This window comes from Plasmodium inui, assembly GCF_000524495.1.
Source record: "Plasmodium inui San Antonio 1 unplaced genomic scaffold supercont1.12, whole genome shotgun sequence".
NCBI lineage: Eukaryota > Apicomplexa > Aconoidasida > Haemosporida > Plasmodiidae > Plasmodium > Plasmodium inui.
The window spans coordinates 237,367-258,948 of NW_008481846.1; the positions used below are offsets into that span (position 1 = coordinate 237,367).

The following is a 21,582-nucleotide window of genomic DNA, read 5'->3' on the forward strand; positions in this document are numbered from 1 at the left end:
GGAATCACCACAGCGGGAATCACCACAGCGGGAATCACCACAGCAGGAGTCACCCCAGCAGGCGCAACCGTAGCGGGCGGAGCCATCTCCCCCTCGATTGGTGCTGCCGGTGCCGATATTGCCTGCTCGAGCTCGAACAGCGCAAACTGCAAAGCAGTGGTACACCCATTGATAAAATTTTTTAACGACAATGTCCCTCTCCAAGATTGCTGCTGGAAAGACAACAATGTATTGACCGTGTCGGATAACGGGCACATCCACATTTACGACATTAGGAACAAGAGTGTAGTGAGCTCCATCAAAGCTACCAACTGCACTTTAAACTCCATCGATGTGAATCCACACAATAAGAACATCTTCGCGACAGGAGGGACGAACAAAGAAATTGATTTGTGGGACATTCGATTCACTAACAAATCCCTGCACCGAATCATATCACACAAGGAAACAATTATAAAGCTGCAGTGGGACAAATATCAGCCCGGCATTTTGTCTTCCTCCTCCAGTGATAAGTACATTTATTTTTTTGATACTAACAAAATTGGCATTGAGCAGACATACGAGGACTCGCAGGACGGCCCCCCCGAACTCATTTTCATTCACGGTGGCCACGCCTCCAACATCCTGGACTTCTCTCTAAACTCCTCCTACTCCATGGTGCGTTCTCACACTTATCACGTTTAGAAGCGTTTGCAGCGTTATCACTCTTAGCAACGTCTGCATCGTTGGCAGCGTTTCACGCGCGAGGAGAGGAAGCAGTCCAGGAAAGCTACCTCTCCGTTCATTTGGCCCAGCCGCCGAAACTGCTCCCCTTCTATGACTCTTTCATCAGACCCACTTGATTCACTCACTCTCTTTTGCCGCACTTCCCCCCTCCGCAGATGATCTCCTCCATCAGCGAAGACAACACGTTGCACATTTGGCAGCCCTCCAGGCAGGCCTACGAGGATGCCTCGGACACATACGACGATACCGAAGTGGAATAGCCAGGGGGTGCTGGAACCCCCCACCCACACAGACATACAAACACCGAGGCGCATGCGAGATGCATCTTTACAGGGCATCACACATACGAGCACAACTTTTTATTGCCTTTCATTTGTTTTTTTAATTTTTTTTTTTGTTAATCAGTAATGGGCGTTTCACAAGGGTGAAATGATTTTTTTTTTTTTTCTTTTCTTTCTTTTTTTTATCATCTCCCCAACATATTTATTTTTACATGATTGTTTTGTTCGCCTCGTTTCTATGACTGTGGGCCTCGACACTTCTGCGCTGCCTCTCGATGGTTCCACAACATGTGTCTAGTCCACTTTGTGCGCCTCGTCTACGGCGTCCATTTCTCTCGTTTTATAGGCCCCTATTGTTAATCATTTTTTTTTTAACCTGGTGTGTAGCCAGTTGGCACAGGTACGTAGTACATGCATCGCATTGTACTGGCCTATATTATTTTTTATTTTAGGTAATTTTAGGTAATGTTATATAATTTTATGTGATTATTATTTTTTTTTTTTCGTGAAATTTGTCGAGAAAAACAAAGTTGATAAGACCTCATCTTCGCGGTTATTCGTCCGCGTGTCAAAATGAGATAAAAAGACGTTACGATTCAAAATGAACAAGTGGCAGGAAGAGAGAACCGCGCAGATGTAAGAAGCAAGTGCGGAGACGTGGCGCATCCCATGTATGCAGACAAAAGGGGGTGCAAGGAGGGGCGCTTCACAACGGCGTTTTATTGGCGAATCATTAGCAAACTCGCACGAGAGAGTTTTCGTCTCTTCCCTTGTGCACATGCAGGAAAGTAATCAGTGAAGGTAATCAGGAAAGTAATCAGGCATGTAATGAGTAAAATAATGCGTAAAATAATGAGTAAAGTGACATACTCGTGCACATAGGTGAATAGCGCCCTTTTGTGGAGAGCCACGTTAGCTATGTGGTCCCCTCGTGACTTGGGCAACAGGTTGGGCCTTTCCCACATCTTCCACGTGGCTAAGTGTCCTCGGCTTCCTCCTCCGGCACGTAAAACTCGTACATATCACTTTCCGTTTTGTCCGCTATGTCTTCCAGTGGATTTTGCATTTCCTTCGCCATGGGCTCATTCCTCTGTACGATTCCGCCCTCTGCACCCGTGTCCCCATTTGGTACTTCTGCAGACTCACTTAGCACACTTAACTTATGGTCATCATCACGGGCATCCTTCTGATCAGCGACGCCCTCCATTTGGAGTTGTTCCTCCATTGTTGGGGTGTCTTCTTCCCCCGCGTGGTGGTGGTTGGGTGTAGGTTCCTTATCTCCTCTTTTAGTGTTATTGCTTCGACGGATGAAGCCACTTCTACTACTGCTTTCTCGGCTCCCTCCGCTGCTACTGCCACGCCTTCCAATGTTGTCATTGCTGCAGGGGGCACTCTCATGCATCATCCCCAAGGCATCATCACTGAGCAGGCTGGACTCCTCTTTCTCTTGGGAGAGATAATCATCATGCGAATCTTCAGCGTCACCATCGGAACCGGAAATGGAAAGGAAACTTTCCACGTCTGCATCTTCCGGGTCGTCACCATCGTCCACATTGTCTCCACCTCCCGGATTATCCACCTCCTTCACCACATGTCCATCACACATAATGTCCCTCTTGTGCTTTTCCTTTATCCAGGCATTTTTAATGTCCTCCCTTTTCTTCATCTGCCCTACAATTATCCGTGCCAGTTCTAAGAAGGATCTCAGTTTGGAAAATAATTTTATGGATGGCTTCACCTTCCTCCTCATCGTGGAGTGGACGTCACAGAAGATGATGGTCCCCACGGAGCAGTTGGACGATTTGGAAATTTCCATATTGGTGACATTTGGATATATTTTAAAAAGGGTATAATCGAATTCGAAGAAAAGTCTGTGTATCTTCGCACAGGATATGTGGAAATAATGACTGCAATTACTTTCGACACACTTTTGTGTATAGCCATACGTGAGGTTACAAATGTAGCATACATTTTTATTTAGGTGTCTTTTTAATTTATCTTTAACTATAATTTTGTAGTTATTTTTTTTTCTGTTGAAATTGTAGTAGTAGAGGTTTGTTGTTTTTTTGTTTGAGAATCCTAAGTGCGTGGAGGATGTGACGATTAGCGTCTTGTTCTTGTTGGTCTCTGCCATGATGCTGCTAGATTTACTGTAGGATAAAATTTCATTTTCTTTTTTGGCTGTCTTTCCATACTGGTCCATTTGGCTTACAATTATGTTACTCTGCGTGGTGCCGTTGGGGCAATGCAGCTCGTCCCCACTTTGCGCGACGCTCGTCAGGTTGTGCGCCTCGGTTGGGTGTTCGACCCGCTCCTTCTTAATCAAGTGGACGCCACAGTGGTCTGCATCATGCGCTTCGTTTTGCAGCCCGTTTAGAGGCCCGTTTAGCGGCCCATTTTGAAGCCCACTTTGAAGCCCACTTTGTGATAGCGTGCTCACTCCATCCGTTCCTTCCTCAGCTACGTCAAAACTTAGCGGCTTCTCTACTTTCACGTCGCCTTCTCCCTCACCGGGGTTGCCAATCCCGTTCGGCTGCCTGACACTGCAGCTAACGCGTGGCACGACTTCCGCTACCACACCACTTGTAGATTCCGTTTCCTCCTTAATCTGGATGGTTCCCCCGGAAGGCGCGCCCACTTCTGCGGCTATTTCCTGTGGGGGGGTAAGCAGCGCGGAGACGGCGACGACAGTGTCCGGAACGGCAACATATCCGTTCACTGCTCCGCTGGCTGTTCCGCTGGCTGCTCCGCTCACAGCTACATTGGTCGCCGTATTGGCAGCCGCACCTCCCACCGCGCTTCCCCCCGCGCAGGCAGAACTAGCGATGTTCTTCCGAGGGGCGACCCTGCGGCCGTTCCGACCCCTGTTCACACTGGGCCCGGCTGCACAGCGGTAAAGGAATTCCCCCAACAAACTCTGCTTCTCATCATAGTAACACTCGTTATTCGAAACACAAACTTCCGTGTCTGATTTGAAATCCTTTTTTTTCATCTGTGACACCTCGTCATAGTTGTGCATGGAAAAATTATCGTAATTAAAAATCTGGTAATATTCCTCCCCAATGTCCTGTATAATAATCTGCGGAGAGTACAAGGCACATTGCATATGCACAAAAACGAATTCTTTTTCAGATTTTAGGAAGGAATTTTTTCTGTTCTTACTTTTTTCTGTCTTGTTTGAATCATTCACTTTGATTAATTTGATGGCGCCTCCCCTTCGGCTGCAGAGTATGCAGTTCACATTTTCATGGCTGTAATTATTGGCACACAAATCGCACACAAATAACTTCCTCTCTTCTATGTCATCCAAATCGGTCAGGCACTTCTCCTCCTCAGACCAGTATTTACCATTTTCACTCATCTGCAGCAACTTCTGCCTCCTTTTAAACTCCTTCAGTGTGTTAATAATTTCGGCGCTTTGGAAATATTCAGGCGTATACAAAGAGGTGATAACTTCCTTTTGCATTAACTCTTTAAATCGATTGGAGTTTTCTATCTCTTTGTTTGTGCTCGTTCTGTTTCGCATCGGTAGATGTTCTTCTTTTGAGCAGTCCGCAGATTCGCGGCATAGGTGGGCTGCTTCAATTGGAGATACACAACTTGGTGCGTCTCCTTCGGGCGTGATAATACCATTGCACACAGGGGGGATCTCCACATTTTGGGAATCCTCTCCAGGGGGATGATAAGGATGCCCTTCCTCCGTAAGCGGCTCCTCCGGAGGTTTCTCCTCCAGAAGTGGCTCCTCAGGAAGTTTTCTCTCCAGAAGCTGCCCCTCCACCTGCTCAGATTCTACTCCGCAGTGGTTATCGCTGCTTTTCTCCCCTTGTGGAGGAAGATCTATATGGTCATCCTGGGGGACAATCTTCCCATAGGTTGGATCCTCCTTTTTCACAGCCGAAGTAAGAAGTCCTCCCAGGGACTGATCACCATAAGCGCAGTGGCTATTCTGTTCTAGCAGACGGTTCAGTAGATCTTCCTTCTTCTCCCTCACTTTGCTCAGCAAGTTCTTCATCTTCCCCTGCTTCGTGTGCATTAAAAAGGTGTGCGTCCTCTTATTCTTTCGATAGAATTGATATTCGAGAAAGGACGAATCGACAAGGTAGCAGCTCTTATGCACACACATGTTGCAATATTTACAGTACAGCAGCTTCTTCTTCTTGTATGACGTAAAGCAAACCAGGCAAATGTCATTTTTCATATAATCAATAGATGGAAGGAGGAAGAAATTATATTGATAAGAATCTAAGTAGTTAAAGTTAAAGGCGAGCACTTCATAGACATCTCCGGCGCCTGCTCCGACTCCTCCTCCAGCCGCTCCCCCCGCAGCAGGTCCACTGCCAACCCCTCCTGTGACACTTCCCCCTTTTTTAATATTACTACAATTGTTTCTAATCTTATACTTAACAGAATTCTTTTGCTTCCTATCCTTTTTATTGCTTTCGTATATGCTCGGATAGAGATCCCGATTGAGGTACTTGGTCCTTCGCTTAATGATCTCATCGTAGATTCTAATGACGCCCCATTTCTTTATAGAGTGGAAGATACATTTGATGAAGAATAATATGCGAGGGAAGCAATAATCAATTTTGTTCTGAAATTTTAAAAATTTCTTATTTGAATTTTTGCACTTTATGTAGAGGCCACACATGTATGCGCAGAGGGGATGGACGTACCGGTCACATTTGATATTTTCACATTTGATGAATAATCCTTTGTTCTTCAAGCAGACGTCGCATCGCACCTTCTCCTCTGCATAGCCGTTCAATAGGTACGGTCTACACGGTGGCGGCTTCGAGGGGATGTTCTCCCTTTTTTGCCTTCTCACTGATGGGTTCTCTAATGTGATGGCCTCCCCATCGGGGTGACCACCCCTCTTCTCTGCATTCGTCCCATCTTGGCGGTGAAACAACGTCATGTCGGATCGAATGGAAGACGCCGTCAGGGTGGAGGACGACGAATCCGAGGAGGAGTATCCATCCTGTGTGTATCTCCCCCCGGGTTGTATTCTCACACTGTCCTTTTTTCGTTGCGATAGGTCCGTGTCCTTCGATCGATCTGTGTCTTTACTATCATCACAGCCGATTCTCGTGGAGTCACCCCCTTCAACGCGATGTGCAGGGTTATTGCCCTCCCACTTGTCCTCCCCGAGGTCACCTTTCTCCCCGTCTCCATCAGTCTCCAAGCGGCCGTTGATCGCGCCGTTAACGCCCCCACCAGTCACGCCGCTGTTCCCACTCTTCTCCGAAAGCAAAGTACCATTCACCTCGTCAGTCGCATTCTCCGTTGTAGTTTTTTTTTTTTTTTTTTTTTTCAAATTTTCAATCTGGCTAACGTTTTCACTACCCCTCTTCTTCTTATCCTCCTTCTGCTTAGACGGAAAGAAGTCACCCACGTTGGCACCACTATTCGTCGTATCCACGTTTTTTTTATCCCTTTTGATAGCACTGAAGATGTAATTCTTCGAAAAAATTGACTTCATCGATTTGTTTCTGTACCGACGTTTGGAGTCCACCTCGGGGTTAGGGCTTCCACCATCAGCTGCTACGCTGAATGTGTTCCCATTCGAGGAGTACTCCGACAAAGAATTCCTTCCTTTCTCCTCCGCATCTTCCTCCTCATTATTCTCCAAATTTGCAAAATCGGCTGTCTTCTCTTCTGCGCAGTTTACTACATTTAGGGGATTATTCACGGGAAAATTGATCGCACTCGGATGAGATACCGATTCGCAGCAGGGATCCATGAAATTGTTATTCCCATTGACGAAGGCGAGTTCATCCTCCTTTGCACCATCCGCCAACGTCTTCCCCTTCGTCGGGTTTCTGCTCATCAGAAGCTTTCGTCTCTTCTTCTCAAGAGAGGAAAAAATCTCCTGTGTTAAAGACAAATTATTCAGTTTTAGGAACTCTTCCATATGTTCTAAATTCACATTCGCATTGACGAGCAAGTCTGGCACACAAAACATAGCGCAGAAGGTGTGGACAAAGATGTCACTCCTAAGCTGGATGAAGGCTCCTCCTCTTTCTATGCATATGTAACATTTGACGTGATTGTCAAAAAGGTACAGATAATTAGTGCCGAGGGTTTTCTTTTCAAACTCGCATCTCTGACAGAGCCACTCGTTGGACCCGATGGAAGTGCTTGGCTGTGCATAGGTGGAACTGTTTTCTTCCGTTTTTTTGGTCGAAATGTAGCAGAACTTATGCACGTGCATGTAGCACCGTCCGCAGCGCATCATGAGGTTGCGGTTATTCTTGATGTTCTTCTCGATAATGGCAATTTCTGTGCCACTGCAGATGCTGTTGATTTTTTTCTCGCACCCCCCGGCGGGGCCGTTCAAACCGCCGCCCATGCTGGCCAAAGCACCCTCCCGTGCAGAGGTCGCCTCCAGGGCGCCCTTCTCCCTCCCGTTCTGTTCCGACGCCCCAGTGGCCACCACCTCCTCCTTCTGCGTCCTGGACCTACTTCTTCCCCCTGCCTGCTGCGTCTTATCTATGGTCTCACTCTTCAGATTCACGGCCTCGTTCGAAATTGAGTTATTCCTAGACATGTTCTGTACATGGTCTCCCTGTTCAGTGATCTGTGTACTATTATAATCATCATTGAAGCAGACGCAGCAGTAGGACAGTACTGGGGTTATATTCAAATCGGTGTTATTTGAGAAGCCGCAGAAATTCTCTTCATTATTTATGAATAGGGCTTCTTCATCTTCCGTTTCTTCTACCCCTTGTGTGCGCCCACCAGATAGGAGAGACTCGCCATCCTCCCCAACGACACATGACTTACTCTGCTTGTGAATTCTGTACTTAAGAAACATGCTATACTCAAATGGAGGTAACTTCTGTCTCTTATATTTTCCAGAAAACTTGTGTAGATCGAAAATTGTCTGTATGTTTACATTTTTGTATCCATCGGATTGGCCACCTTCCTGAAGCATCACTTTGTTATTACCACCACTTCTCACATAATTGATATTGTAAAAAAGAGAGTACCTTAATTGGTTCCATCTTTCAAACATAAGATATCGGTAAGTTATTTCGTCACTTCGAGTTATGTTTTCGCTGATCTTTACTGGCATCTTATTTTCCCTGATGACTTTCCTGAGCAATTTATTCGAGATGGAGCTTAGCCTCTTCTGAACCGTATTGAGATAAATCAGAAAGCATATTAAATTTTTGTCGACAAATTTGGAATGCTTAATGTAACTTTCTATTAGCTTTTCCTCTTCGCATAGCAGATCGATTATGATGTCTTTATCGATTGGTATAACCTCGTTGGCTAAGATTTCTTTATCCATTTCGTCCAGCATGTCTTCATTGTTTGGAAGATCTGTTAATCCTTTGTTTTCCTCCATTTGATTCTTCTCATTTTCTCCTTTTGCTTTTCTCCAAATTGTTTTGTTATTTTCTCCTTCCCTCATTTTATCTTCTTCTGATTTGAATTTATTTCTTCCTCCTTTTTTCCTGCCCCTCTTTTTTCCTCTTTTCCTTCCTCTCCTTTTCGTCCCGCTTCCGTCATCCAGGTCGAGCTCTGAGTCGAGTTCTGCCTCTCCGTCTGAGTCTCTATAAGCGTCCGCATCGGCGTCTCCGTGCACATCCCCATCGACGCTTCTATCCGCGTCTCTGTCTACATCCCTATCGGCCTCCCCATCTCCGTCTCTGTCTTTTTCTATCTTCAGGAAGCTCACCTCCCTCTTGGTCAAACCTCTCTGGGGCAGGTTGCTCCTGTGTAAGCTTCTCACACTTGCGCTCCTGAGTCTCCCACTTCTGCACGTTGGCATCACACTCTGTTCGTTCGCCATGCAGGCATCTTGCATCATGGGCCCTCCACTTGACACATTCGCCTCATCGGCCAAGATACTTCTTATTGCAGTCGCCTCTTCCTCCACTTCCTTCTTCACGGCCGGGTAGGACGAGTCAACCTGGTCCGGGGGTATTTCTACACTGCCGTTGATTCCCTTCCCAATGGGTGCACTATCTTTTTCGACGGCCATCCCTTGCATGTCACCCCCTTCTTCATTCTTGATCGATTCCACACACGTCGGCTCCTCCTCCGGTTCCATCTTCACAAGTGGGGTTTCTTCGAACTGTTCACTCTTCTCGACACTCACCAGAGAACACTCATTCATGGCATCCTTCTCGCACACCATTTCGGCGCCACTAGGCGAACCGCTTAATTCCTTGCATGGCTCACTGCTACTCACTCCAGCCTTTCTCCTGCGCTTCACACCAATCGCACCCACGGGGATGCCATCATTAGGGGATGTCTTCACCTCAGCCACCCCCTCCCTGCTTCCCCCTTTGGAAGAGAATCTATGACCTGCGCCCCTCTTTGCACCCTTACTTCCTTTTCCAGCCTTCCTTCTCCTTCTGACGTTCCCACTAGACGAACCATTGAACGAATTAGAACTGGAATAAACATCGCAATTCGATTCGGAACTTAGTTTCTTCTTAATGCTATTCTTTGAAAAATGCCTATATTGGAGAATATACTTTTGCATTTTTAACAGCAGATAATATTTCTCGAAGATGCTGAAAAGGGAGGGATTATTCGACCAGACGAAGTTATCAATCAGGATAGAATTCGCTGCGTTCTGTTTATCACTATGCATGTGGTTGTTCCTTGCATGATCATAACTTTCTAAAATGATTCCTTCGCCAGGGACTGAGCTAGCTGCTGTTCCTACTGCTCCTCCAGTTATTCCTGGTCCGACTTTTCCATATTCCATTTTTTCAAGCGTCAAATTTGCACTCAAGAATTTGTTAAGGGTGTTCATATCTTTGTCCAATGAATGATTGTTGGCGATTTCATTTGGGACAAGTTCTTCCTTCTTAGGAGGGGCATTCAAATCGAGACGGATGTAGGTATTGAGCCTCTTCCTGTCAATCAGTGGGAAGAGTGTTATGTCCTTCCTTAGCTTGTTTTTTTTGATCATATGGTCGTTTGAGTCGATGCACATATTCTTCACGTCATTTAGAAGGTCACTTATGTCGCCATCTGTTCTGTTGGCGAACTGCATGTACGGGTATATCACTTCGCTCTTGTGGTGCTCACTCTTCGCGAAGATGGAGGCAGTATGTGGAGGGGAAAGAAATTGCTCCTGCGTGAGGGACCCCTCTCGAATGGAGTGATGCTGCTCCGTTCCAACCTCATCACCCTGCGACGGCTGGTCTGCCCCTTCACTCTTCAAAACAGGGGGATTGCCTCCGCTGTTCAGTTCTCCTCTTTTTATGAGCCCCTCTTCGATAGAGGCTACATCTCCCTGTGGGTTATCCTTCGTGACGAGCTCGGCACTAGCGTGGGGATCGCTCAATAGAGCGTCCCTCCAAGACTCGCGGTCATTACCTTGAGTAGTTCCATCCTGAGGGGAGCTATCACTCTTGTATCTGTTTTCCACCGCGTCGCATTGGACATTAGCAGTAGTCGGGTCACTTAAGATGGCTGCAGCGCCACTCTCACTGAGAGGCACTCCTACCAAGGTAGCCTCAGCTGTGTGCTCCTCCTGCGTATCGGCCAGCCTCGGAATTGAACTACCTGGTAAGCTCATCCCTCTCGGAGTCTTTGTCACCCCATCCCTATACTTAATTTTGATGAAGTTCAATCGGTTCTTCAAAAAAACAAAATCGTAGTAACTGAGGAATTTATAAAATCGAATTTTTACATTTTTATATTTTCTCATTTCATTCGTAATGCACTTCTCCAAGGTTATCTCTGATTCTTTCATGTTCTCTATTTGACTCAAATTGTACAGATTGAACATGTTATTTTTGATCTTCCTCAGAGTGTCCAGTTGGTTGAATTCGAATGACACCCAGACGATTTTATCTCCAAAGTCTATGATTGCATTCGTTTTGTACTTAAGATTCATCACTTTTTTTCGCTTGTTGGATTTGCTCTTTCGCCTTTCCTCCAATAATCTTCTTTGCACTCTGCTGATGGAGAGATTGATACAGGCCATTTTTGATGCATGAATCAGGCCTCCATTCATACGTCGCTCATATTCTTTCTGCGTGACATTCTTCTCCATGTAGAGGCTAATGTCACCGTTCTTCCCCATCGTACTGTGCTTCTCCACCGTGCTGTGGTCCACTGTACTGTCGCTCTTATTTTTCATTTCCCCTTGGCTCTTCTCCGTGGAGTTTACCTTCCCTTCCAGGAGCCCCAAGGATAGCTTGTCCAAAATTTCGTTCATGGAACCATCTGGGTTTTCACTCGGGTCTTCCAATCCTTCAGGCTTCGCTTCTCCAGCATCATCTTTTCGTTCCTCCTCCTTGCACTTCCTCCCTGGAGGCAAATGCTGATCATTTTTCCTACCCCCCACATTAGCAGAATCGTCTTGATCGATTTTCTTTTTCTTCCTAGAATTTCCCGATGAGAAGATAAAAAGCGGTTTGTCTATATCCTCCCCAGATGGGTTCTTCCCTTCTGTGACGAGGTGATCGTCTCCCAAGTGGGCATCCAGTCCTGCTTCTCCACTCGGCAACTCATCACCGTTGCTGATCTTTCCCATCACGTTCAAGGTTGTGCTGGGAAACTCCTTCCCCTTAGGTATTATCCTTCTCCTTTTTTTTTTCCTTCCCATGAGTAATTCTTTTTTCTTACCTTTGCGCGTCTTCTTACTAATTCGCCTCTTCGCCTTGGCGCCATAATGCCAATCGAAGCGTCTCTTTCTCTGGTGGCTCATTTTTTTCTTCAGCATCTTCCTGATGTTAAAACAGAGGTTCTGCTTATGCATGTCGATAAGTTCAAGCAGGTTGTCATTCAGCTGGACATTTACAAATTCGTTAATGGAATAAGTCCTGTATCGTTTCGATAGTATCTTTTCGATGAAGTGGTTTTGGTAGGCTGCGTTTTTTATTTCATTCCCTCCCTTTTTGTTCGTTCCTGGGTTGCTCTCGTGTGTCTGCCGAAGGTTGACGCTCCCCAAGTGGGCAGCACCGTTTTGGTAGTCTAGCGCGGGCACGTCTATCTTATTTTTCGCAGGGGAGCCCTGCAAAGTGCTGGATGTGAAATTCATGTCGGCGTAGGGGAAATTCTTCTCAGCGGGGGTAAAATTCTTCCCGGTGGGCGCCACATTCTGGCCATTGGCCTCGTTAGGGGAGGCAGTTTCCCCATCCGGCAGCGCCCAGTCCAAGTTATGCAGCATGCAAATTTCGTCAAACTCTTTCTTCTTTTTTAATAACATTTCGAAGAGTGAATTATTCCCCGCGCTGCGGGACACACTTTGAAAGAAGTTCGCCTTGCTCTTTTTCATAATTTCATCTTCACCGTCGTGAGTCCCCTTCTCGGGCTGCTCAACCTGTGAGCTTCCTCCTGCGTTGGGTTTCATCTTTCGCGTGTCATGGGCCACACTAGACGCGGTCGCAGATGGTGCAGTAGGAGTTACTGCCACTACCTCGGTGGAAGTTACCCCCCCTTGGTAGCAATGGCTCCCACTACCATTAGAGAGAAGGATGTCTCCTCCGCTAACACGATCAAGGGTGTTCTTATAAAAATTCGAATGCGTAAAATTATTTTCATGCCTTAGTTGCGAAATGTCAAAAAAACGCTCAATGTTTAGGAAGATCTCCTCATACAATTCTGTGTAGGCATTATTCTTAAACGCATTTTTATCATTCACTTTGATTGAGTTTAACTTATTCAACACATCATTGTAATCATGGATGAAAGACCTAAAGTTAATATTGAGGAGGTCATTAAATCCTGGGTCTGGGTTCTCATCGGAATCATCCGATTTGTCTTCCGTATCTGCATCAGACAGGTTCTTCTTCTCCTCATCTTTGTTGATAAATTTTTCGTAATCCTTTTCTAATTTTATTTTTTTAAAAATGCTATCATATTTACTCCAGTTAATTTTTACACTCCTTAAATTATGGCTGTTATTGAATTCGTCTTCCCTTCCATTTTTCAAATTGTTCTTGTTTTTTTTCTTGCTACTGACGACTGTATTGTTTTGATTGCTAATGACACTTCCTACATCGTTCACAGTTCCACATGCAATGGCATTCCCTATTCCTTTCAGATCGTCGTTATCCTTATGCACACTACTACCTCCCCATTTGCTGTTTGCTCCACTTTCATACGGATAAAGCTGATTACTTTCTCCCTGAACAAAATTTCCGCCACTCAACTTCTCATTTCCTACCTGCACATTGTTCAGGTAGATTTTGGAACTATTAACAATCATATGCAAGTTGCCCATATTGGATTGATGGACTTCCAAATGCTGCATCTGGTCACTCCTCATGTTCATCTGCTCAAAGGGGTAACCGGTCTCCATCTTCACCCCTTTGATATTTTTATTTACAAAATTGTTGCCACTTAGATAGTTCATCATTCCAGGGGGGTTACCCATTTCGCTCATATCTCTGTTCATCATCATGGCGACGTTCCCATTGGTTCCTCCGACAGATACACCGCCAGCGACTCCGCTAGATACTCCACCGCTTACTCCTCCTTCTACGCTGCTGTTGGGGGACATCTTACTCATGGTGTATCTATCTCCTGCAAATTTCATGGCGCTTCCATTGCTGCAGATGGGGAGGCTATTCATGGGAGGGAAACTTAGATGCGGTCCCGGTCCTGATCCCATGTTGACGAAGCTGTCGTTCATCATGCCCATCATATAACTGTTATTATTTCTCATCTCATTCTTCATCATCTCATTTTTCATCATTTCATTTTTCATCATCTCATTTTTCATCATCTCATTTTTCATCATCTCATTTTTCATCATCTCATTTTTCATCATCTCATTTTTCATCATCCCGTTTTTCTTCATCTGGTTCTTCTTCATCATCTGCTTTTTCATCATATCGCTGTTTATCACCTCACTCTTCATCATGTCGCTGTTTATCATCTCACTCTTCATGGCGCTCCCTTGGCCCGCCTTGTTGCTGTACATCAGGGGGTCGCTCAAGAGACTGTTGCTCCTATACACACTGTTGTTCATGACTGTGTCTTTCATTTTGCCATTGTTCATTCCGTCGGGTGCATTCACACTCATCATATTTTTCGTCACAGAATTGAGACTCCTTTGGAGGCTCACGTAGCTACCCATTTGATTCATCATATGATTGTTCATGCCTAAATTTCCATTTCCGCTTTTGAGTTTCCTGGCGTTGCTCAACTTGTTCATGTTTATTGTACTGGTGAGTCCTCTGTTCGAGTGCCCGCTAGACTGACTCATCAATGATCCGCTCCTTTGACTCATCGCAGGTCCGCCCACCTGGTTGGTCATGTGGCCACTCCCCGGACTATGCATATGACCATTCATGTGTGCCCCCGCCTTGCCGCCCTGGAGACTTCCCATTTGGTTACACAGCGAACTCGTGCTCATCCTTTTGCCTCCCTGGTGCAGATTCCCGTGCCCCTTCTTATGATTGCTGGCACTTGGTGGTTGTCCCTCCATATTCATGTTGGCGCTGCTGCTTACTGAACTGCCCAGGCTATTGGGTACGTTTCCCACGTTGTTGCTCGAGGGGTGCGCAAAGCTGTTGTTGCCTCCGTTATTCATTCCACTCTGCACTCCACATCCTACTCCCATCTGACCATTCATGTGGAAACTCATCTTATTTCCCACGTGCTCATTCGCTACGTTTCCCTTAGGCTGGTTAAAGTGCATCCCGTAGTTACCTATCTTACTACCTACGCTGTTTACGCCGCTGTTCAGGCCTCTATTCACGCCGCTGCTCGCTAGGTGTGGACTGAGGGAGTTGGTCATCATTCGATTCATCTGACCGCTGTTGTTATTCATCACGCTGTTTCGGAAGCCGTTGTTCATGTGGTTCATCTGGCCCCGCATCGAACTGCTGGCCTGGCCGCTGCTATTCGCGTGGTTACTCAGAGAGCCGTTCATCGACCCTCCCATCGCGTTGTTCAAATTCATTCCAATGGGGCCGTTAGAATTGGCATAAGGGGGTACATAAGGCATGCTCCCGCGGTTATTCATGTACATGTTAAAATTCCCGTTGTGTACCTGGCCGACCGCATTGCCGCCGCTGTGCGCGGGGATATTCCCCCCTACGTGGCCGCCAATATGGCCGCTAACATGACCGCCAGCATGACCACCCATCTGATAGTTCGTATCGCCACCCATCCTACTGGGATAACCGCCCCCCGGCTTCATATTTACCTTACCCATACCGTCATGCATAATTTTATCTGGCACGTGGTTATTATAAAGGAAGGAGCCATTGTGCATGCCTCCCATGTTATTCACACCGGCAATGCTATTCAGTCCTCCAAATGTGTGAAACTGTTTCATGTTACGCACACCTCCGTAGTTGCCTGCAGCCATGTTACTCTGGTCTGGCGTATCTATTAGGGTATTCGTTTTTTTTTTGTTCCTCCTTGCACTGGTGGCTTTATTAATATTCCTACTTTTATCGTTTAATTTCTTTTTCCGTTTCTTTTTCGTCTTCCCATTTTGATTTTCCATCAGAGCATTCTCATCTTCTTCTTCCTCCTCTTCCTCCCGCTCCTTTGGGAAGCCCCCCCTCTGCTCCTCATTGTTGTCATTCCCATCTCGGTTATCCCTATCGCCTTTGTCACCTCCTTGGTTACCATTGCCATTGGGGTTATTATTGACTTCTTGAGGGGGATTGTCACCTTCATTGGGGTTTCCTCCTCTAGGACTACTACCACCCTCCGCATAATCGTTGTTATTACCGCCCCATTCGCTGTCACCTTCTTGGTTGCTACACACGTGGGGGTCCCTTCTAATGAAGTTATATTTCCACGCATGGTCGCCACCCCTTCGAGTTTTACCTAGGATCGATAGTAACGTCGGGATGACGGTCTTGTTCTTCATTTCATTCTGATCCGAGGAAACACAACATATAGTGTTCATTCCTGAAACAAACAAAAAAGGGGCAATGATGATAGGTGCGTAATAATACAAAGATCGCAATAAATTCGTGGCAGCATAATCACTGTCCGTTTTGCTGCCGGTTGTTCTCTCCATTTTTCTGCCAAATTTACCTGCACCGTTTAGGTAAAAAATAAGCGATTCACGCAAATCTGCTTTGAAATATTTTTCCAGTAAATGGACCAAACGGGAAGAAACGACGCAGGTGAGCACTCTAGTTGATGCCCCCTTCTTCGAAAAAAACATGCTTAACATTGCATCGCCTTCCTCATTCAAAATGGCTATCATGGAGACACATAAACGGACGGACATCACATGCATTACAAAAAAAAGTGAAATAATCAACTCGCCCAAGGTGTGGTGGATGGCCACCTTGAGGTGGGTCCCTATCATGCAGCAGGTCTCCAAAGTGAGGCGAGTCACGAATGCGTTGAATCCCACCTCTCTTGTAGAAGCTAACATGCGTGTGTACAATTTGGCGAAATGTAAAATTAACACACGGTGAAATTCACGACAGGACCTAAACTCCCCATGGGGGATGCACACAGAGCATAAAGGATAAGTAAAACAATTGAACGTTTCACTTATTTCTTCATTACTGCATGGAGATAAATAACAAATTGAGCACTTCATGAGTGGACAAAATGGAAATGCGGTGTGGTCACGTGGGTGGTGTCTGCACCTGCCGTGTTTGCACCTGCCCTGTCTACCTCTCCGGTCTTCGCTTCTACCCCCGACATGAACAATCGGGTGAGTGGGCACAACCATCAAGTAGTCCTCCCTGTCCCAAGACACATTCGATGTGTTACAAAGCGGAAAAAAGATATACGCGGGTTGTTTTATTTTTTCCTGTTTAATTCTTTCTCTAGGCATATCAACTAGGGTAACATTCTGTGCTCCATTACTCTCCCTCCTAATATGCACTGCTATCAGGGAGTTGTTTTCTTCCACTTTCAAATTATCAGATGGTGGACTCTCCACTGAAGGGAAACGAACCTTGCATATGTCACTTTCTTTTTTCGAAAAGGTACAACTTGAGAATAATCTAAGTGTGCTTCTACCGTGGGAAGAAATTACCTGATCGGAGGTGCAATCCTTCAGTGATATGCTTAATAGGTTACATTTCTTGGTAGATATGCATCTCTGTGCTGGGCTCCTCGCTTCACTGCACTTCCTTTGTCCGATTATTAGAGGTGGCCGCTTCGCCAATAGGGATGCCACCATCTGGGCGCAAAGTTGAGCAGACAGGAGAATCTCCCTCAGCGCAATTGCTAAGGAGCCTACAATGACACTCATTAAGGCTGCCATTCGTGCCACCCTAGTTATGGCAACTTGGAACAGCAATTTGACAACATCACAGACTGTTCTTTGGGCTATCACCACAATGAGGGCAACCCTGTTGGATACAAACCGATTAATCGCATGAAAACACAAAAGGGGGGTTCTTTCCAAGCGGCTCTTACCACTGCACCAGTTGGCTCTACCGCAGCTGTTACTCATTTTACCGTTCCCTATAGTTACAAATATATTTTTATTTCCTCCTACCTTTCCGAAGGTGGAAAAGGGAGAAATAAAAGGAACATTCTGATAGTCCCTCGATGTCAAAATTAGTGCTTCACGTTTGGGTGTAATTTGTGGATCTTTCCCCTTGGCATGGAAAAGTCCCGAATGTAAAGGGGTAACTGCATCGTCTGTGTTAGCTCCTTCTGCACTTATGTCGTTGTTATGCATGTGGGAACATAAAACCTTCTGCTCATTTTTCTTACAAAAATTTAAATCGTGAATAGTGGCGAAGGAACCAATTGTCTGTTTGTTCCTTCGGATCGCATATCCTGCGCACCGTAAGCCACTTGGCCTGCACAATAGACTGACTGTACATTTGTTGCTCGTTTTTGTACGGTTAACATTAGTGCTGCAGATGGACCTGCGCGTTGCGAGGTGCGCCTTGGCGAGTTGCTCCATAGCGAGGGATGTCTTCACTAGAGTGCTCCTTCCCATGAAGCAATTCTCCGTTTCGTCAAATCGCTGCACCTCTCCCGAGTTTACCAACTGTTCACTTGCAGCCAGGTCAGCACCCTTCGGCGAACAGCAAGACCATTTGGAGCTACCCCCCCGATGAAACTTCGCATGAATGTTTCCCCTTCTTTTGGTTCTCTTGTTGTAGCCTATTTTTTTTGTCACCTTTACGCAATTGGCATTTTTACAAAATGGCAGAAACGGACAATCCCCGCTTCTTTTTAAAAAGAGCATATTATTTTTCTTAGGTGGCGAGACGGTTCTTCCTAAGGAATATCCATCGAGGTAGATACCCTTCTCGTCATCACCGTGACCTCCCCTCTCGGCTGCCTGTTCCGCCCCATCATCGGGACCGGTATCACCACTGTCATATGTCTCTACCCACTGAGACAGGACACCTCCTAGGGTACTCGAATTCACCGCAAAGTCGGCGACAAGACTAGCCTTCTTCCTATTCTTATACAATACAAGTAACAGCAAAACTCCGCACTTGATATTGCTCAAAGAATTAGTTCTCTTCGCTGCCCCATAGATGGCATTCTGGTTATCATGCCTCCTGTGTAAGTGGCGCATAACAAGAAGGAACACTTTTGCATTTTCGCCAAAGTAATGTCCCTTTTTGACTGGCACATGGCAACCGTAGTTCTGTACGTCCGACTCTGCATTTTGCTTCTTCTCCATTTTGATTGTACCTTTATTTATACCTCCACATACCAAACCATGGTCAAAGGCAACCTTCATTTTATTCCTACTTAGCACTTTGTGTACACTGGAGCCTTGTACAGAACTCATTTAGGAGTGGCAGATTCGTTTTTTATGTTTTCATGTCAAAATGGGGGGAGGGCGGGTTAGTTTATCAGATATTTTTTTTTCCTCCTCCCCTTAGTGTTTTTTTTTTTAAGCTACTATGGTGTGAATGAATCAGAGTTGAGGTGTGGCCAGTTGGCTCTTCCTCTGCTGTTAACTTGGCTATTTCACTGCCGTTACTGGGCTGTTCCTCTGCGGTTATTTGGCGACTTCGCAGCTGTTACTTCTGTACAATGCTGCATGAAGCTTGTTGTTTCTTTTTCTTTTCCCTCCTTTAACATTTTAAAAAAATGCCGCCCAGTGATAAAATTCCCTCTTGAGAATAAAAAAAAAATAGTCACGGCGGACAAGAAGCGGGAAAAAAAAGGTTACAGAATGTTTTCACTTCAAAAAATGCCAAGTGTATGAAATTACGAAATCAGGAAATGTGGATTATATGAGAAAAGAAATTAACATAGTATCACATGAGATGGAATGCGCCTATAATTAATGACGCGGCAAGTACACTACGCCTGGTAGGTACACCGTTTGTGCGTAAACAAGTTCTGGATGTACAAAATGGCCCACAATCGGAAACTTGGCTCGAAAAAAAAAAAAATATTACGTCCTACAAACGGAGGGTGATCAGCACGTGAAAAAAAAAGAGAAAATAAAAAAGGGGAAAAATAAATACGTAATATTGTATGCAATTTGAGAGGTGAAGGAAAAATAAGTGTGAAAGTGTGAGAGAACGAAAAAAATTTTGAAACAGGGTAGAATTGGGAAGAAAAAAAGAGGGGACCAATTGTGGGCGATAAAGTGGCATAAAATGGCAGGAAAAAGAGGGGGAAAATGGGAACGGATATGCGCACATAAAAGGGGGAACAGAAATATTCACATAAATGGGGACACAAAGACACACACACGTGGAAACAGAATGTGAACAAAGTGGAAACAGGGTCGGAGAGAAATGCCGGTCGGGTCTGAGTAGAGACGCTTAGCAGGATTAGATCAGTAGTGCCAGCAAGTCCGACGAGGAAATGCGAACAGAACTGGGGAAGAACACACAGGGGTGAACAAAATGGTCGCAACTGGTCTCAGCTGATCTCAGTTGATCTCAGTTTATCTAAGTCCGTCTCAGTTTATCTAAGTCCGTCTCAGTTTATCTCAGTTGGTCTCAGTTTATCTCTGTTGGTCGCAGTTTATTTCAATTGGTCCCAAGCTCATCGCAAAGTGGCCCGAAGTGCGAGCCAAAGGGGGCACCCAATAAAAATAGGGGACACGTAAAACACGTACGCGGGCGAGAAAAAAATTGCGAGTTTGTTGCATGTGCAAGTGCTAATTTCTTCTCTCCTCATTTTCTTCCTTCCAGAATTGTAAGCTCATTTTTGATTGAAAAACAAATCAACATTTTTTTTTTTTAAACGCCACTGAGGCATATGTACCGTGTTCTGCGCACAGTGAGATATTGATTAATTATGTACTCAGTTTTTTTCTTTTTTTTGTGCGTACCTTTTTTTCCATATGCAGAAATGCGTTAAAATGGCATACTATCTTGCCATAATAAGAGTAGTACTCACGATGGGGATAATGAGGCGCCGATAACGCGCGAGGTGAACTGGGGAGTGGAGGGTGTGAAACGATCAAATAAAACTGAAAGGATGAGAAAATCGCAAAACGTAGGAATATATGAAAAATGCCCATTTTTATCACAAACCATACGTGTATGCATGCGTATACGCGTGCGGGGAATTACGCACTGCTTCGGGGTAATACCCAAGCGAAGGCTATGCATACTTTTGCGTGCATCCAAACGAATGACATGCATACTTCTGCTTACATCCACGCGAATCACATGCATACTTTTTTGCATACACCTTGCATAGGCGTGCTACTTTTACTTACGTATTATCCGCGGGGGGAGTGAGCCGTACCCCGTGTCATTGTGCACGCCACGCGCATAGTGGGGAGATATAGGGCCCAAAATTTCGCAAACGCAAAAATTGTACGCACATTGATAAAAGCAGGAAAAGATTGTTCAACTAGGCCAAAAAATAAGTAAATAAATAAAGTACACAAATGGCATTCCTTTTTTTATCTCCCTTTCCGGGATAGGCTCCACGTATAAAAAAAATAGCACGTGCACACACATACAATAAAAAAAAAGAAAAGAAGAAAAAAAAAAATGCTACTTGTAAGCAGGCATATATGAACATGGAAAAAGTTTTATTTTATTTTATTTTTTTTGTTCTCTTTTTAAAATTTTTTTTTATTTTTTGTGATTCCCTTATATGGTATTTCTCCAAGGTGATAAAATATAAGAGCGCTATTTAGGAGAAGAGCCTTCCCTGCGACGAAGTGAGCCCCTTTCCTCTTTTTCACCTCTCTGTATAACCCTGCGCAGTATACCCTTTTCAATGTTTTCACCAATTGTACGCTTAAAAAAGAAAAAAACACGCGAGCAGCATAGCGCGAACAAAAAAAGGAAATAAAAATGTAACGATTTAACTAGGGAAGCCATACGCACCATTGTAACTATCAAAAGGATTGCCCACTCTTGTTATTTCTGCTCACAGAATCGAATGTTTTAGTTTTTTTTTACTATGCCTCCTAGTACTTCGCTCATCCCTCCGCATGGTTATTTAGAGGTGTACATGTGTATACATGGTTAAGCTGAGGGGTACGTAAAAGCCTTACCATCTTGGGGGCCGGGGCTAATTCAGAAGGGGCATCCCCAAAAGGGCCGTCTCCAAAAGGGGCACCCAGTTCGACCGGAATTTTCAACCACTTAGAGTACTTTCCATTCTGTCAGAAAGTACGTCATTAACTCAGTGCAGCGAGCCGCGCTGCTCGTATTTAAGGGATTCCCCGTTTTTAATGATTTGCGAGGGGGTAACCATTCCTGTT

The 21,582-nt window shown here is 45.2% G+C and overlaps 2 protein-coding genes across 2 annotated transcripts in view; one reads left to right on the plus strand and one right to left on the minus strand.

Moving 5' to 3' along the window:
* The window catches only part of C922_03099 (hypothetical protein), a gene marked incomplete at both ends in the record, with an annotated part of 1,845 nt that extends 859 nt beyond the window's left edge, over positions 1 to 986 (plus strand). The window contains 2 exons of the mRNA XM_008818691.1: positions 14 to 657; positions 882 to 986. Of these exons, the coding sequence (XP_008816913.1) occupies positions 14 to 657; positions 882 to 986 (749 nt within the window). The remainder of the gene's footprint in view (positions 1 to 13; positions 658 to 881) is intronic.
* A 997-nt stretch (positions 987 to 1,983) lies between these two features.
* Positions 1,984 to 18,681, minus strand: C922_03100 (hypothetical protein; the record flags this gene model as incomplete). The annotated part of the gene is made up of 2 exons (XM_008818692.1): positions 1,984 to 16,259; positions 16,584 to 18,681. The coding sequence occupies 2 exons, from the start codon at positions 18,679 to 18,681 to the stop codon at positions 1,984 to 1,986; spliced, it is 16,374 nt and encodes a 5,457-aa protein (XP_008816914.1).
* Between the last annotated feature and the right edge of the window lie 2,901 nt (positions 18,682 to 21,582).